Raw genomic sequence first — 18,859 nt, 5'->3', positions numbered from 1 at the left:
AAATTGATTCTTTAAAATGATCAGGGTACTTGAAGTACCAGGGGTCTGTTGACTGCTTTCCTGGACCTTGCAGATAAGCACAGTATGGCATGAAGTAGCAATTGCTGCTTGATCTGGGTTCAGAAATTAAAACATTTGTTTTCTTGATTTATTTTGGAGGGACACATAGATTCTCTGAAAACCATATGTAATGGGACTTTTTTCTAGTCTCTGCTATAGTTTATACTAACGATATTAGAATGCACATCCATTATCTTTAACACAGCTATTACAAAAGATGACCCATCAGGAATAAAATGTGCTCCTACATATGCATTCATGTTATACATGGCAAGATATTGGTGCACTGCAGACAGCACATTTCTTATAGAATTACAACAAAAAGTTAATTTGGACAGCTGTGCTATAATTTACAAAAAACGAATTTAACAATTCTTTCTGAGTGTGCCTGACTGCTTGTGCTACACTTAAAGTAGACTTTCTTAGTTAAACAAGCTTAACTTGCTACCGAGTGCAGCATTATATAGATGAAACATTTTTCAATATCACATTAAAGCTAATCGATTACATCTGGTCAATTTCAGTAGAAATGCTTCTGTGCTGTTCCATACAGGCTAACTTGTCCTTTCAATGTTACACACCATAATTTATTTTTTTATGTCATTTTGAACTGTAACTAGAAGTTCATGTTCTTAAGAACCTTAACATGCTGAACTAATTTATACTGATACTGAATTGTCAAAGGGGTAAATGTGTACAATAAAAATCTCTCCCATACTGAATATGATCCCTCTTCCTTTTCCACCTGTTGACAATTAATTCTCAAATACATTCTGATTTTAAACATAAAATTAAAAAATGCACATCTCAGAATTAAAATAAAAACTATAATTTAAAATGTTTATACAGTTTAAAAGAGAATAGAGGATGTAAATGATATTTAGCCTGTTGGTCACTGTCAGAATTGTTAACTTCCAGCTGCTTTTTATTTTTTACTTTACAATTAGCTTGAAAGCTCATAATTAAATTTGTTTTAGTGATTTCTTTGTATTTGTTTTTTAAATAGGTGACAAAAATAAATTGCAGAAATTGGTGCAGATGGCTTGGACATTTGTAAATGACAGGTAATATTTTGTTTTCTAGCAAAACAGTACTTGTTCAATACTAAAGATTAGGTGCTTTGCTATTTTTTTAGTAATATTTTTTACTGTATGCGTTTTTCATTCACTGTCTTAGTAATCGTAAAGTATGAATATTGCCAGTAGTGCACCTCCTCTTAGAGCATATTTGTCATTTTATTTGCAGTTTTCATACCATAAAAGGTATACTTTTGTGTGTGTGTGTGTGTGTGTGTCTGCGTGTATAAATAAAAAAGCAGTACTGACTTATTGATAAGCATTGGGCCAAGGTTGAGGGTGACCATTTTCTACAGCTGCGGATTCTCTTCTCTTATCTTGTGTTGCAATAGTAGAGATACTTGTGAGACAAATCAAGTATGTGTATGCTTTTAGTCATGTCATCTATAGCCACAACACTTGTGTTAGCAGATGAGTTTGTCAGCAATAATAGTATGTAGAATTTATACTTTCTATAGAAATAAAAAGAATGTTTTGTTTATGTTGACTTGGCTTGCATTTTGTCTTGGATTTATGCTTTGTGCAACACATTTACAAATAGGTTGTAAGGATATAGTTGTCAAATTAAGATAAAGTCGAAGAAGAACTTCAGTTTTGACTGTTAGGTAACATAGAATCAGTTAACATATGCTTGTTCTACCTTTTTTCATTAATGTTCTAATTTATGTACTCTGTTGTTGTTTTACATAAGCTATGAAGCAAGTATACTGTTTTTTTCTAATTATGGATTTTTGAACTTGATTTGCATTACTTTGCTCAGCCAATAAGAACAATGCAGAGCAAATAAAAATAATGTAGAATGAAAAGCAATTAGCTACAAAAGAAAATTTAAAGAATAAGTTCAGTATACTTCAAGTCTTAAATTATTTTTCACAATGTGGCATATATGCATTTGCCATGTGAAATTGTGTTTTAAACATAAACCTTTCCCGTAAATTTTCAAAAATACGTAGCCAGTCCTGGCAATTCATACAAACTTGTTATACACTAATGTGATAAACTCTGCCATGGAAGGTGTCCCTTTTCAACTTTTTTTGAGCCATTGCCCACCAAAACGTCTTCATATAGCACTACATGCTACTTCTGGGTAACATGTACATTAAATCAGTTTGTGTTCAATTGTATAGAATCGACATTTGCAGTGTGTGTTATACCTTTGTGCTTGTTTTTGTGACTTGTTCTTGGCAGAATTGGCACTCCAGCCACCATTAAAAAAAAAAACCAAAAAAACACAAAAACACCACCTCACACTGGTTCCACTCCATCTGAACTAGTGTGGTGCTGAGGCGTCACCCATTGCATGGCTACACTCGGGTCCTAATCTGGGATCCTGAGTTGGTTTGTCGTGTGGTGGGTGCAGCAATGCCATCTGCTGGTGAAAGTCATACAAATACTTCAGAACGACAGAAAAAGGCTTGAATCTTTTAAGCCACAGGTGCAGCAATTTATGCTATATGTATGTGGTTTGTATTATTTTATGGCCTTCTACTATGCAGAATCTATTTTTGAGGAAACTTAATTTTATCAATGTAATTTTTAAAAAGTTTTATTCCTGTTCTGTTTCTTTGCTTAATGTGATGTGTCACGTGACTGTCATCATCGCATCAATTAAATTACCGGTTGTGACAGTATAAAAATGGAGACAATCACATTGCACGTTATCCATGGTGGGTAACACTCCTTGAAACTGAAGTCTAGCATAGTTAGTTTTCAGTTCCAACTAGACCATAGCATCAAGATTTGTTTCATGGTTTTTGATCTCCTTTTTGACTACAACTTCTGATGATTCTTTTGCCCTCTAGTTTGTCTTCTTGCCTGGATTTCCATCTAATTTGGATTTTTTTGCTTGCTATAATCATCTCATAGTTATATTTTTCATAGTAACAATCCTTTGACATCAGAGTGTCATAACCACAGAAAGACAATCCCTGTTAGAAAAATATATGCCGCATACTGTATGCTTATGTGTGAGTGTATATAATCTATATGCTAGGTGTATGTGTGTAACTATGATGCTGAAGAAGACTAATCCTAAAATCTTGTTTTACTTTATAGTATATTTATTAGTACATGGCCCGATCTAATCATTAAACGTTTTCTCTATTTCACCCCCGCATGCAGTATGCTATATTTTAGTACTTTTGGTGTTCTTTGATTACTTAAGTAGTGTCTGCCTGATGACTTAAAACATTTGGCATTGCCTGTGGTGGAAATGCTAGACATGCAGTGTTGTGTAGTGGCAAAGGCATTGGAATTTAAATCACAAGGTTACAAGTAGAATTTTTGCCACTTCCCCATAATGTGACCTAGAACAAATCACTTAACCTGCCTATGTTCCAGTTTATTAAAAAAGAACTTGTAGTTTGACTTGGGTAAAGATGTTAACCAAATATATTAATTTGATGTTGTATTCTACTGAGACTATACTTAGTAAGTTTATAATTCTAAGAGTATACTTATTACACGGAGTTATTTCATTGTGATTTTTGTAATTCTGTTTCCTTTCAGTTTATGCACTATGCTTTCATTACAATGGGAGCCAGAAATAATTGCAGTTGCCGTTATGTATCTTGCTGGTCGTTTGTGCAAGTTTGAAATGCAGGAATGGACATCTAAGCAGATGTATCGCAGATGGTGGGAACAATTTGTGCAAGATGTTCCAGTGGAGTTACTTGAAGGTAAATGGAACAATAATATTTCCCAAGCTTTTACACTTTTTATGTATGCCAATTTTGGAAGTATTTTTTAGAATTGTGTAAATATATCTCAGTGTAATGAATGGATAAGTAAAATCTAAGAAATATTACTTAAAATATAGAGAAGTTTAATGCACTCTTGGCTGGAGAATTAATTTTGTATTTAGTTGACCCAGCATACCGTATATTCTCACATAAAAGTCGGGGAAAAATCGATCATAAAATCAGACCCTGACTTGTGTGCCCGTTCAAAAATGCGACAATTAAATTATTATTATTATTATTTACATCTTCTTTTCATTTAAAACCAGCTTCATATTTTCTTCTAATCGAACGCTCCATCGTAGGTAAGGGATGCTCTTACGATAAAGGTGTATGAAGGTGTGAGATACAAAAAACACAAATCCGTGCAAACGTCGCTTCGGAATAGTTCGGGTATTACCGTGTGGTCAATAGAGAGAGAGAGAGGTTAGGAGTACGCGCTGATACAGCGCATTGCCGTACCCACATAGGGGAAAAAAAGGCAGTGTGCTCTGTGGTTACTCTCGCAGGTGGGTGTTAGCATATCGTAATCTCATGGACCAATAGCATGAGTTTTCTACATTCAACTTATACGACAGACATTATAAAATACTAGAAATTATATAGCAAAATCAAGCCCCGACTTCTCCGCGGAAGAACTTGCCTGCAAATATATACAGTATTTGAAGATAAAAAAGTTCAACAAAATCTTGTGCTGAAAATTTTGCAGATTGTAATTTTGCTGGCTGGAGACTGAAGGCTAATGTCCTGTTTCTGATGAACTCTAAAGGAAATATTTCATGTTGCACCAGTTCTACTGTATTGTATTTTTTAACTATGATGCAGCTATATATGGTCTTGCGTTGGAGTAGTGGCCTCTCCAAGGCAAATACCTACCTTTTGCCAGGACTTAATTCTGAATTGGATTAATGTTTGTGTACAGTAAAGTTTAATATCTGCCTACTTACAACAGTGACATTCTTAAAGCCGGTCAGACTCAAAGACAGCTACAGACAGATAAGCTCAAGCTGCCACTTCACTACTTAGTTTGAATGGATGCCTTTGGGCTTTTCAAAACAAAAATAGATGTGGTTGTGAAGTTTGCTAGTTGCTTTTTAAAATATACTCTCCCTCAGAAGAAAGCAAGTGTGGATTCATTTTGACATTCGTGGTTACACCTTTCTGTTGCCCATGCTGTGTAGTTACATTTGTCCCCACCTCATTCAGTAAGGAGGGATCATGATGGTACATGACTGTTGCTACTGAATCCACTAGATCCATGGTTAGTTTTCATTCTTGGATCAAAAGGGTTTTTCACAGGCATGCATACTGACAGCTGCACTGAGAATATGTGATGTTTCTTAATATCTGCTGTTTTTGTTTCAAAACATAATATTGTGTTAATTTTGTGTTGTTTCTGTTACACTACTGTTGGCAGTCTTTTGGAGACGATTCTCTCTTTACTGTGCACAGTTGACTATGGAATATTATTTCAGGTATTTGAATGCTGCTTTTGACTACAGTACATTTTTGGAAATGAGTATTCAATTACTTTGGCAATAGTGCTCATCCCTTGAAATTTCTTAGGAAAAAATTGTCCAGAAGTACAAGGCTTTTTTTCCTTTAAATCCAAACACCTTGGTAAGATGTTTTGTGCTGTGTAGAGTTTTGAGTGGTCGACAGACAAGTATGCATCAGAAGTAGTGAGCATGTCTGTTACCAATCTCCACAGTGCAGTCATTCATCCTAAAGTAGTAGTAACAATGTATGATATAGGTAAAAGTACCCCTGTATAACATTTTGGCAATGTTTTGATATGTAGGACATATTATCCTTGGTTTTAAAGGTCATACAATGTGTAGAATTTTTAATTGTTTTTTTTTTTTTTAAACTTGAAGCAAACACAAAAAGATTTGTTTTGTTTCCCCACCCTACCCTAGACATCTGCCATCAGATTCTAGATCTCTACTCTCAAGGCAAGCAGCCAATTCCACAGCAGCCTCCAATGCAAGAGAAGGAAAAACCTCAGCCATCGCCACAGCAAGTTCAGCCTCCTCCACCACAGCCGATTCAGACTACGACCCAGATTCAGACAGGCCCAACTAAGAAAACCTCACCACAGGCCAGTCCACCAAAGCAAATCAAGAGACCTCTTGTAAGTTGCTTTTGTTTATTTCATAGTAAGGTTTTATATAATAAAATGAACCTTGTTGACAACCATGTTATGTTATATATATATATATATATATATATTTTTTTTTTTTAACCTAATCTTACGTACACACCAGTGTTGAATCTGTATGAGTTCTGAATTTCATGATTTGTATTTTATGTTTTCATTAATTTATATGTAACACTGTACTATTCATCTGTGTGAATTTCCAAATAAATAGTTGTTGTTAGTCTGTTAAAACTGGGTAATGTAAAACTCGGAAATTGAGCCGGGCTACATTTATGGAATTCTGGGAAACTGGATATTGTTTCCAGGTATAACATAAGACGCTATATTACTGATGCACTTTTTTTTTTTTTTTGGCTGCTCTGCTCCTACATGTCATGTCAAAAGTTATGTGCACTTATTCCTTTTGTAATGTTAGTTATTGGTGAGGGAAGAGATGGGGTAAGGTCTTTTATATTTGTGGCACCAACATTTGGTTCTGGTCCACAATTCATTGACATTATTTTTTTGTTTGTGATTTTACAGGTGGTTTCACCAAAGGAGGAAAATAAAGCAGCAGGTATACAAGGTGAGCATGAGTGCCAATTATTATTATTATTAGCAGCAGCAACGCCTGTTGCCCAGATAAATAATTTTAAGCTCTTGTCCTTTTCAGTCTTTTGCTTTGAGGCACCATATGGCACCGTCCTTAACTCATTGTAGTATAAATGTTTAAAAAAAAAAAAAAAAACACAAAGGTATTAAAAAGGTTCAACATTTTGGATCCAAAGTAGTCTGTCGTCTCTTCCTCACAAAGTGGAGTATATGTGCAAAACTTTGTTGAGATTGGACCAAAGGTGTGGAATTGTACAGGATGAGCCAAAAAGAAGTACCACATTTGAAACGTTTATTCTACAAAAACGTTACAAGATAAAATAAATTTCATTACAGCATAAGAAAGGGAATACAAAATAGATTTTTTTCCACTGTGTTTTAAAAATATCTTCAAGGCAGTGGCCATCATTAGCGATACACTCTTCAACACGATTTCTGAACGCTTGCATGACTCATTGGACCATTTCAAGGGGAATAGCATCGATTTTGTGGCGAATAGCATCCTTGAAGGCTTCAAGGTTTTGAGGTCAGTGTGTGTATACCTTCGACTTTAGATAGCCCCACAAGAAGAAATCGCACAGAACGAGATCAGGCGAATGTGAAGGCCACTTGACATTGCCGCGCAGGGAGATCAGTTTCCCCCAGTTTCTCCCACAAAACTTGCATCCTGTTGAAACCAAGCATCCACCACATCCATTTTTTCCAGTTGGGGCCACAAAAAGTTCTCTAGCATTTCAATGTAACGTTCTAAAGTGACGATGACCGTTGCTCCCCCCTCCTCAAAAAAGTAAGGGCCTACAATGCCAAATTCTTCAACGGCACACCAAATTGCCATAATTGCCACAATTACCAAATATCACGCACGCTGCAGGGGAAAAGTTTGGCTTATTTACACAACCATTCAAATGGAAATGTGCCTTGTCTCTGCACATGACGCCTCGCATCATTTTGTATGGATGGAAATTAAGGTCCTCATGTAAAATCCTCCTCAAAGACATGTTTGCGTGCTGAATGTCTAGGAGACTGCAAAACTGATGCCCTTACAGCTTGGATGTTTTCAGGAGTTCGTCCAGTCCGAGGACGGCCTGGAGATTTTCTGTTCAATGTAGTACCCGTCTGTCTAAATTTAGCCACCCAATAAGTAATTGTTTTCCAATTTGGGACGTCACCGTTAGGAGAAATGCTGAAGTGCGTTTGGAAGGCAGGTTGCATAGTGATGATGGATTCGTTGTTTTTGAAGAACACTTTGACAGCAAAAGCATGGTGCGCACCGGACCAAGGCATGTTGCCGAGGGAAAGCTACAAGAGATTGCCTATCAAAGGACCACCACACCAACCCACTCAGCTGCCTCTACCTCGCACAATGACCTTGAGAAATGCGGTACTTCATTTTGGCTCACCCTGTATAAAGACGAAATACACACACATTGAGCTTTATATATTTGATTATTATTTTTTATGTATGTTTATAGTAATGGTCTTGCCTATATGGTCTAGTGGCCATGTATTGCCTGATACTCTGAAAATGTAAATAACACCAATAAAAAATATAAAGAAACTGTTACTTAATTTTCACCAGAAACATGATCAACGAAATGCTTTTGGGGCAACTGTCCACATCAGTGCCAGGGGCTAAAGTTTCCCCATCATCCAATTGATTGTCACTATCTCGATCACTGTCACTATCATCAAAATATTCATTTTGCAACAAATCTACTTGTTTCAAAACATCAGCAGCTTTATACCTTTTTTTGCAAGGACATAATTACGGACTGTCTATGTATACCACTGTTGTATTTCCGGCAAGATGTTGCCTCCCAAAAAAAAAAAAAAATGCTGAGGCCATCCATTAGATGGCAGCACTATACCAAGTAACTGAGATGCGGCAACACTCACCAAAATCTATAGAGGCAGTATCCCGAGGTGCTATCCTGGATAAGCTCAATGAGATGCAATGCAATTTGTACCTCACTCAGAGTGTTAAAATATTAGTTATAAAAGGCAAACCCAATTGTGTGCTCTGAAATAAGATCACAAAATGAAACTTTCATCATTTGATATCAGGTACTAAGTATGAAAAGGAATTCATTTTCATGTTATAAATGTAAAATAAAGTTTCAAACGCTGTGTACACTATGCCTGGTATACATATGTATATGTATTGTACAAAAGATTTAGGCCTTAAAGACTGTATTAAAAACATGACTTAGAGCTATACTTGAGGTAAATAGGTGTTGGGGCAAGTCTGCAACAATAAAGAAAACTAAGGGCCATGAATTATATGATGCACTGCTTAAAATAACATCTAGAAAAACTATAAAAAATCGAATATTTAAAGTGCTTGGTTTTAAGCAGAAATACTATATTTACAGTTATGTCCATAAATATTTGGACAGAGGCAACTTTTTTCTAATTTTGGTTCTGTACATTACCACAATGAATTTTAAATGAAACAACTCAGATGCAGTTGAAGCGCAGACATTCAGCTTTAATTCAGTGGGGTGAACAAAACAATTGCATAAAAATGTGAGGCAACTAAAGCATTTTTTGAACACAATCTCTTCATTTCAGGGGCTCAAAATTAATTGGAGTAATGAAATAACTGGAAATCAAATGTTCATTTCTAATACTTGGTTGAAAACCCTTTGCTGGCAATGACAGCCTGAAGTCTTGAACTCATGGACATCACCAGATGCTGGGTTTCCTCCTTTTTAATGCTCTGCCAGGCCTTTACTGCAGCGGCTTTCAGCTGCTGTTTGTGGGCCTTTCTGTCTGAAGTTTAGTCTTTAACAAGTGAAATGCCTGCTCAGTTGGGTTAAGATCAGGTGACTGACTTGGCCATTCAAGAATTTCCACTTCTTTGCTTTAATAAACTACTGGGTTGCTTTGGCTGTATGTTTTGGGTCATTGTCCATCTGTATAATGAAACGCTGCCCAAACAATTTGACTGCATTTAATTGGATTTGAGCAGACAGTATGTCTCTGAACACCTCAGAATTAATTCGGCTGCTTCTGTCCTGTGTCACATCATCAATAAACACTAGTGTCCCAGTGCCACTGGCAGCCATGCACGCCCAAGCCATCACACTGCCTCCACCGTGTTTTATAGATGATGTGCTATGCTTTGGATAATGAGCTGTTCCACGCCTTCTCCATACTTTTTTCTTGCCATCATTCTGGTAGAGGTTGATCTTGGTTTCATCTGTCCAAAGAATGTTTTTCCAGAACTGTGCTGGCTTTTTTAGATGTTCTTTAGCAAAGTCAAATCTAGCCTTTCTGTTCTTGAGGCTTATGATTGGCTTGCACCTTGCAGTGCACCCTCTGTATTTACTTTCATGCAGTCTTCTCTTTATGGTAGACATGGATATCGATACGCCTACCCCCTGGAGAGTGTTGTTCACTTGGTTGGCTGTTGTGAAAAGGTTTCTCTTCACCATGGAAATGATTCTGCGATCATCCACCACTGTTGTCTTCCGTGGACGTCCAGGTCTTTTTGCGTTGCTGAGTTCACCAGTGCTTGCTTTCTTTCTCAGGATGGACCAAACTGTAGATTTTGCCACTCATAATATTGTATCAATTTCTTGGATGGGGTTTTTCTGTTTTCGCAGCTTAAGGATGGCTTCTTTCACCTGCATGGAGAGCTCCTTTGACCGCATGTTGTCTGTTCACAGCAAAATCTTCCACATGCAAGCACCATACCTCAAATCAACTTCAGGCCTTTTATCTGCTTAATTGATAACGACGGACTTGCCCACACCTGCCCAAGAAATAGCCTTTGAGTCAATTGTCCAATTACTTTTGAACCCCTGAAATGAAAAGGGGCATTGTGTTAAAAAAAATGGTTTAGTTGCCTCATATTTTTATGCAATCGTTTTGTTCACCCCACTGAATTAAAGCTGAAAGTCTGCACTTCAACTGCATCTGAGTTGTTTCATTTAAAATTCATTGTGGTAATGTACAGAACCAAAATTAGAAAAAAGTTGTCTCTGTCCAAATATTTATGGACGTAACTGTACTTCAGTGCAGTTATTTTCCCCACTTGCCTAAAAGCAGTGTTCTGGGGTATCCAGGTGTTTGTTTAATACTTACTAGATTTAACACTTTGCTTCTTAGATGTCGCTAAGAATAATGTTTAAGTACTGACTACATACATGGGTTGAGTACCACTGGGTGAGTGACATAATGCATGAATCAACAAATCATATTAGGGCTGGGCGATTTGGCCTAAAATCAAAATCTCGATTAATTGAACATTTTAACTCGATTACGATTAATGAACGATTATTTTATTTATTTATTTTTTGCCCTCATAGTTCACTGACAAGTTTTGTACAGTAAATATGGTCACATATTACAAGTGAGAGATTTTTGAATGAAGGGTGCATTATTTGATTTTAAAATAATTGAAGGAAACACACTATCTACTATCTGTGATTATTTATTGAACATCAATGTTGAACAACTGAAATTAAAGCACACATTGCCTAAAACGAACAGTCACTTTGTTCTTATAAAAAAAGTAAAAATAAATAACTTGCACTTTTAGAAACAAAATAAATTATTTTCAATGTTTTTCTTATTAAAAGTAGAAAATAAGCAGTATCTCTTCTAAATAAAATAACTCTTATATATCCTGTAAATAATATTTTAAACAGTGCATTTCTTGCATCATCTTCTGTAAACAAATATTTTAATGTGCAATGTATCAATGTAAACAACAGATTGTTGTAATGAAAATAGAACTCTCTAAACACTGTTGAATGAGGTGATCTTAGCGATCTTGTCATGTCACTATATGAACATGAATTTACTCTAAGTTCTTACTAAGAAACATGAGCATGTTAACCTTTTCAGGTTTCAGGCAGGACCTGAGGCATGTAACAATGTTTCCGCCCGAACTGAAAACCCGCTCTGATGGGGAGCTTGTAGCTGGTATGCAGAAATACTTTTTTGCCACCTTACTTAGAGTGGGAAAGTGTACATGATGCTTCCTCCACCAGTCCAGTGGATTTGCCTCACTATCCAGCATGGGGGACACCAAATAGCTGCTCATCTCTGCTTCTAGCGATTGCTGAAGTGACAGAGTGGGTGTAGCTGAACTTGCTGAAGGTGTTGCCTCACTCCCTTTAAAAAAGCTTCCTAATGACCTCTTTTGCTTTTATGCTATTATATTTAATTAAGCTGACGTGTACTTACCAATTGCAAGGTGTAGGCGGTGTCCAAAACACTGGTGCCGTAACCATCCATTAAGCGCAGCAGCTTTGACAACATTAGCACCGTTGTCTGTCGTAATGGCTGAAAGTTTTTCTTCCGCGAGGTCCCATTCAGAAAGCATATCTTTCAGACCTTGCGCAATCATATCTGCCGTGTGATCGGCTGGAAAATATGCCGTCTCAAGGCATCTCTGGCGCAGCTTCCAATCGTCGTCAATGTAGTGCAAAGTAAGGCTCAAGAATGGGTCCATCGTCCTACTTGACCAGAGATCAGATGTGGCTGCAAAGTGTTGAACATTTTTCAGTTCAGCAGCTACATTTTTACAACATGTCTTGTACATGTCTGGCAGCGCAGTTTTAGAAAAATGTGATCGCGATGGCACAGTGTATCTTCTGTCGAGAGTTTTAACGAGGTGTTTAAACCCGCTTCGCTCCACTGTAGCCAAGGGAGTCATATCCTTTGCGATGTAATAACAAATAGCGTCAGTTATTTCTTTCCATCTTCTTGAACTCTTCTCATACTGTGTGGCATTTGTGAACGCTTGTGTTATCGACATCTGCTTTGCGGAGGCACTTGTTGCTGGGCGCTTGTCAGTCTCTTTTTGGTTTTTTTGAGCCATGCACTGTTCATATTCAGTAACGTGATTGTGCTTCAAGTGTTGAAACAAATTGGTGGTGTTACCTTTGGGCATCGAAACTGTTTTTCTACAGTGTCTACATCTGACTTCATTTTGTTCGATGTCATCCTTACTAAAGCCAAAACGTGTCCAAATGACGGAGACGGCGTTTTTCTTTGGTACAAGCTGCTCTTGTTGCTCAGTTGTGTCAGTGCTTCATGCTCGACATGTTGGCGGAATAACGTAACAGAGCGGGGTCACGTGACTCCACACACGGTAGTGTTTTTAAAGGGAAAGTAATCGAAGTAATCGACCTGGAAAAATTTGATCGATTATAGGTTCTGAATGTCGATTTCGATTACTTTTCGATTAAACGCCCAGCCCTAAATCATATGTAACTGATTTATGGTAGCTGATAGACACACATAAATGTACTCATTTTAACACGCATCAAAACCAGTTTCATAAATAAAAGTAACACACTTGCCGTTTTCATCTCTAACATTTGTCTCACCCCTTGGCATAATTTAAAAATAAATAAATAAATTAAAAGTTCAACTCTCACGTTTAGCCTTTGAACATCTTCAAGATGTGACAGTGGTGATGGTGGGTGTAGTGTCACAGATATGATGATGCTGTATAAAAATGACAGTTTTTCCTTAAATATATTGTCATCTCCTTGAAGATATTTTTAGCTTTCCCATGATAAGGTGCATATATCCATCTCCTACATGGTTGATTATGGTGAATCCCAGAGTGATCTTAAAAGTGTAAATGTAAAGTTAATCGATGACAGTAATGAAGTAGCCCAGTACTCTGGGCTGCTTGCAAGAGAAACGATGAGTTGTCCAGTTTCGTAGAAGATACATTCTCTTAATAATCTGCGCCATAGTTAAAATTTGCAATGAAGACGTACATTAAGCCAAAAAAAAAAAAAACCCCAAATAATTCAGACTTACCTGTATAGTCTGAATAATATCGAATACTATATATGGCAATATCGAAAACTATAGCATATATAAAAGAGAATTTGCCATTAAAAATAAACAGTAAACAATTTCTACTACTTTTTTTTTTTTTTACTAAGGGAATTTAAGAAATGTCAGATACATAAGGAGAAATCATTGAAAAAGGGTAACAAATACTGAATAATTATTTTACCGAAGTATTTGTAAATCAAGAAACCACTTAGTAAAAACAAGCTCAGAGTTTACACGTTTCAGAATAGGGGAATCATTGGCTACAGACCCTTAACACTTTGAAGACAAATAAAGGCCTTCACCCTGATGGGATTCTGTGCTGAAAGAAATTTAAAGCTGTTATATACATTTATTTAGCATATTCCATCAGCCATGTAAGATGGGAGAAGTACCTGGGAACTGGAAAGTTATAAATGCGACTCTAGCCCACAAGATGGGAGGAAAAAAGTGCCCTAGTAATTGTGGACCAATAAGTTGCTGTACAAAATTATGTAAACTAGTTTTTTTTTGACATAGTGAAGATTAATTTTGAAACTAGAAATTATTGGTATTGGTGGCAATTTACAAACTTACAAAATTAACCCTAATTTCAAATTAATTAATCTGCAGGAGATCAACAGTACAGAAAGCAATAATCTGTGGGGTGAGTTAATTGGTGAAGTCCCTCGGGGACCTATCCTTGGACTCTTACCTTTTATAATATACTGTACATAAATTACATTGTGGTTAGTAAACTTGTGACATTCACAGATCATTAGAAAGATAGAATATAGTAATTAAAAACGTATGGACAGTGTTCAAAACTCTGAATAATTAAGTGCAAAGTGTTACATGTAGTTGAAAAGAACTTCATTATAAACACAAGATGGAAGACCCTGTCTTGCAGGAAGCAACTTGTGAAAAGGATTTATAGATTTGCACTGACACAACATTCTTGTCGTTTAGATAATGTGGAGGAGAAAATAGAAAGGCAAATAAAATGTTATGTTATAAAAACTGATGAATATAAATGGGGGCATCTTGTGCTTACACTGCTCTTGAGTAATGTGTGCAGTTCTGGATACCATGCTACAAAAAGACCTGCTCTTGAAGCTGTGTAGAAGAGCAAACAAATGCATCTACGGTCTAAAGGCCATGTCTTACTCAGACGGGCTCAGGGAACTGAGCCTCAGGCAGAATTATTTAGATTAAATAGTGAGTCACATAGTCAAGGACACTGTTGGAAATAAAGGAAAGCATAGTATGTTTCATGTTAGTTGGACATGCAAGTAAGAATTTCATTGTACTATGCACATGTGACAGTACCACTACTGTCTAATTCAGTTATTACATATGATGAAATCCATACCATTATTTATGCTTTAGAAAAAACATTTTTGGATGTCATCTTTGAAAGAAACAGCAGAAATAATGGATAGGCTCCAAACCCTACTCTGGAAAATTGTGTTTAGGAGATGGATGGATAGATGGGCGTAATGACAGAAATATGTGGACATTAAAACTATTTGAGAGAAACTACATTTGCATAACAGTTCTTCTTCTTTCGGCTGCTCCCATTAGGCGTTGCCACAGCGGATCATCTTCTTCCATATCTTTCTGTTCTCTGCATCTTGTTCTGTTACACCCATCACCTGCATATCCTCTCTCACCACATCCATAAATCTCCTCTTAGGCCTTCCTCTTTTTCTCTTCCCTGGTAGCTCTATCCTTAGCATCCTTCTCCTAATATACTTGGCATCTCTCCTCTGCACATGTCCAAAGCAACGCTACCTCACCTCTCTGACTTTGTCTCCCAACCTTCCAACTTGAGCTGACCCTCTAATGTCCTCATTTCTGATCCTGTCAATCCTTGTCACACCCAATGCAAATCTTAGCATCTTTAACTCTGCCACCTCCAGCTCTGTCTCTTGCTTTCTGGTCAGTGCCACCGTCTCCAACCCATATAACATAGCTGGTCTCACTACCGTCCTGTAGACCTTCCCTTTCACTCTTGCTGATACCCGTCTGTCACAAATCACTCCTGACACTCTTCTCCACCCATTCCACCCTGCCTGCACTCTCTTTTTCACTTCTCTTCCACAATCCCCTTTACTCTGTACTGTTGATTCCCAGTATTTAACCTCATCCACCTTCGCCAACTCTACTCCCTGTATCCTCACCATTCCACTGACCTCCCTCTCATTCACACACATGTATTCTGTCTTGTTCCTACTGACCTTCATTCCTCTCCTCTCTAGAGCATATCTCCACCTCTCCAGGGTCTCATCAACCTGTTCCCTTCTCTCGCTGCAGATCACAGTGTCATCAGCAAACATCATAGTCCACGGGGACTCCTGTCTAATCTCGTCTGTTAACTTGTCCATCACCATTGCAAATAAGAGAGAGCTCGGAGCCGATCCCTGATGTAATCCCACCTCCACCTTGAATACATCAGTCACTCCTACCACAGACCTCACCACAGTCACACTTCCCTCGTACATATCCTGTACAACTCTTACATACTTCTCTGCCACTCCAGACTTCCTCATACAATAACACAACTCCTCTCAGTCACCCTGTCATATGCTTTCTCCAGGTCCACAAAGATGCAATGCAACTCCTTCTGGCCTTCTCTATACTTCTCCATCAACACCCTCAGAGCAAACATTTCATCTGTGGTGCTCTTTCTTGGCATGAAACCGTACTGCTGCTCACTGATCATCACCTCACTTCTCAGCCTAGTTTCCACTACTCTTTTCCATAACTTCATGCTGTGGCTCATCAATTTTATCCCCCTGTAGTTACTACAGTCCTGCACATCCCCCTTATTCTTAAATATCGGCCCACCAGTACACTTCTTCTCCACTCCTCAGGCCTCCTCTCACTTTCCAAGATTCCATTAAACAATCTGGTTAAAAACTCCACTGCCATCTCTCCTAATCACCTCCATGCTTCCACATGTATGTCATCTGGACCAACGGCTTTTCCATTCTTCATCCTCTTCATAGCTGTCCTTTCTTCCTCCTTGCTAATCCGTTGCACTTACCGATTCACTATCTCAACATCATCCAACCTCTTCTCTCTCTCGTTCTCTTCATTCATCAGCCTCTCAAAGTACTCTTTCCATCTGCTCAACACACTCTCCTTGCTTGTGAGTACGTTTCCATCTTTATCCTTTATTACCCTAACCTGCTGCACATCTTTCCCAGCTAAGTCCCTCTGTGTAGCCAGTATGTACAGGTCCTTTTCTCCCTCCTTAGTGTCCAACCTCTCATACAACTCATCATACGCCTTTTCTTTAGCCTTTGCCACCTCTCTCTTCACCTTGCGCCTTATCTCCTTGTACTCTTGTCTACTTTCTGCATCTCTCCGACTATCCCACTTCTTTTTTGCCATCCTCTTCCTCTGTATACTCTCCTGTACTTCCCCATTCCACCACCAGGTTTCCTTTTCCTCCTTCCTCTGTCCAGATGTCACGCCAAGCACACTTCTTGCTGTCACCCTTACTTCATCTGCTGTAGTTTCCCAACTGCCTGGTAACTCTTCACTGCCACCCAGTGCCTGTCTCACGTCCTCCCTAAACTCAAACTTGCAATCTTCCTTTTTCAACTTCCACCATTTGATCCTGGGCTCTGCCCTCACTCTCTTCCTCTTCTTGATCTCCAACGTCATCCTACAGACCACCATCCTACTATAGTTTCCCCTGCCACTACTTAGCAGTCTTCAATCTCCTTCAGATTGACTCTTCTGTGTGCAACTTCCTCCACTCTTGTACGTCACACTATGTTCCTCCCTCTTCTTAAAATATGATTCACCACATAACAGTTGAAGAGACAATTTAAATAAACATTTACCCAGTTAAAATACTGTGGAAGATAATAAGCCACAGTATTTAATTTAAAGTCCCAAATAATCTTGATAAAGCAGTCTCCAGTCTTTATAGCTTAAAGAATGTCCCAACCTCTCTGGCCATAAATCTTACACTGCTTAGTTCATACCAACAAGTGTGATGTCATGTCTGGTGATCCTTAGTTAGCAAACGTTCAAGTTTACTGCTTACAGAGATCATTAATTGTCTTATCTGCCTGTCCTTGAAACTGTGAAATACTCCTTTAACAAAACAGAACATAATTACCTTCACATACCTGTAATGAACGCCTGTGGAAATATTTTATAGGAATTATATACATAGTAACGTCATGTAAAGATTCAGATTTGGTTACAACTTAAAGAAAAGTACTGTAGTATGAAACTATTTAACATGCATTAAACCCAGTTCACTACTTACTGTTAAACAACAACATATATAAAGTTCACAGAGCAGAATACAAACCCTGAATAGACACATGCAAATTGAGCATATATTTTCCACAGTACTTACCTGGTTTTTGATACTGTATATTAGGACTGTCTTGTGAAATGAAAATCAGCATGCTAGATTCCACTTGCAACACTTAAACTGGAGACAAAAGCTATTCAGTAGTATCAAAGGGAAACTGATCAAGAAGCCACAAGAAAGACTTGCTCCCTAGGCAGGACCATTTTTGTTAGAACACTCTAGACAAGAACAGGCCATTCAGCCCAACACAGCTCGCCAGTCCCATCCACTTATTTCTTCCAAAAAAACATAAAGTCGAGTTTTGAAAGTTCCCAACATCTTACTGTCTACCACACTACTTGGTAGCTTATTCCAAGTGTCTATCGTTCTTTTTTGCTTTTTTTGTAACCTAGTAAAACAGCACTGGAATTTACATTTTCATTTTGTAATATTTTGGTTTCTTGTAGGATTAATTATCAGGAGATGCTTTGTATACAGAATGGAGATCATCTATTTATTCAGTAGTTGCTCAATAATATGAAAGAATTTTAATGAATTACTAGATTCAGCAGTAGTTTTGTTCAGCAATGTTTTATTAAATTTACTATAACATAATGTAGACTGCTTAACTCAGTTAGTTGTATGTAGGAGTAATTAAAACGTGGATACAGTACACCTGCTAGCATGTAACACCAAAAGAGATGTCTTCATGTGAAGCTTCTTTCTACCCAGTTAGGAATTTAGACCTTTATAGAGGAATATTCTTACACACAAACCTCTGTATTTTGTTTTGTATTTTTTATGACATTTTACCCCATTTTTAAAGCCGTTTTTTTTCCTTCATCTCTTCTCTTTAGAACCAGTCCCTTCTAAAATTCCCAGACTGGAAACTCCTCTTCCTCCATTACCAAATGTGCAACCTCCCCCAGGTAAGTGATGAGACTAAAAACTTTTAAAAAGCAAAAAATACTCCATTTTGTGTGATCATTATAGGAATTGTCTAAAACTATTTATAATAAGAAACCTCTTCGAAGTAGCTCAGAAAAGGGGAGCACTTCTAAACACTTCTATTTAACTCTGTGTTTTGATATGAAGCAGGTAGGGTGCCTGAAGAAGGGGCCTGAGT

At 37.6% G+C, this 18,859-nt stretch overlaps 1 protein-coding gene across 2 annotated transcripts in view; it reads left to right on the top strand.

Annotated features, from left to right (window-relative positions):
- Positions 1–18,859, top strand: part of ccnk (cyclin K) — a 33,997-nt gene that overhangs the window by 13,841 nt on the left and 1,297 nt on the right. For both annotated transcript variants that reach the window (XM_028821646.2, XM_051919802.1), the window contains exons 6-10: positions 1,067–1,124; positions 3,645–3,814; positions 5,794–6,008; positions 6,558–6,600; positions 18,591–18,662. In XM_028821646.2, coding sequence (XP_028677479.1) covers positions 1,067–1,124; positions 3,645–3,814; positions 5,794–6,008; positions 6,558–6,600; positions 18,591–18,662 — 558 coding nt within the window. The remainder of the gene's footprint in view (positions 1–1,066; positions 1,125–3,644; positions 3,815–5,793; positions 6,009–6,557; positions 6,601–18,590; positions 18,663–18,859) is intronic.

Source organism: Erpetoichthys calabaricus, chromosome 16 (assembly GCF_900747795.2).
Source record: "Erpetoichthys calabaricus chromosome 16, fErpCal1.3, whole genome shotgun sequence".
Lineage (NCBI taxonomy): Eukaryota > Metazoa > Chordata > Cladistia > Polypteriformes > Polypteridae > Erpetoichthys > Erpetoichthys calabaricus.
The sequence above is the reverse complement of the archived record's forward strand: the minus strand, read 5'-3'. Positions and strand labels throughout refer to the sequence as shown.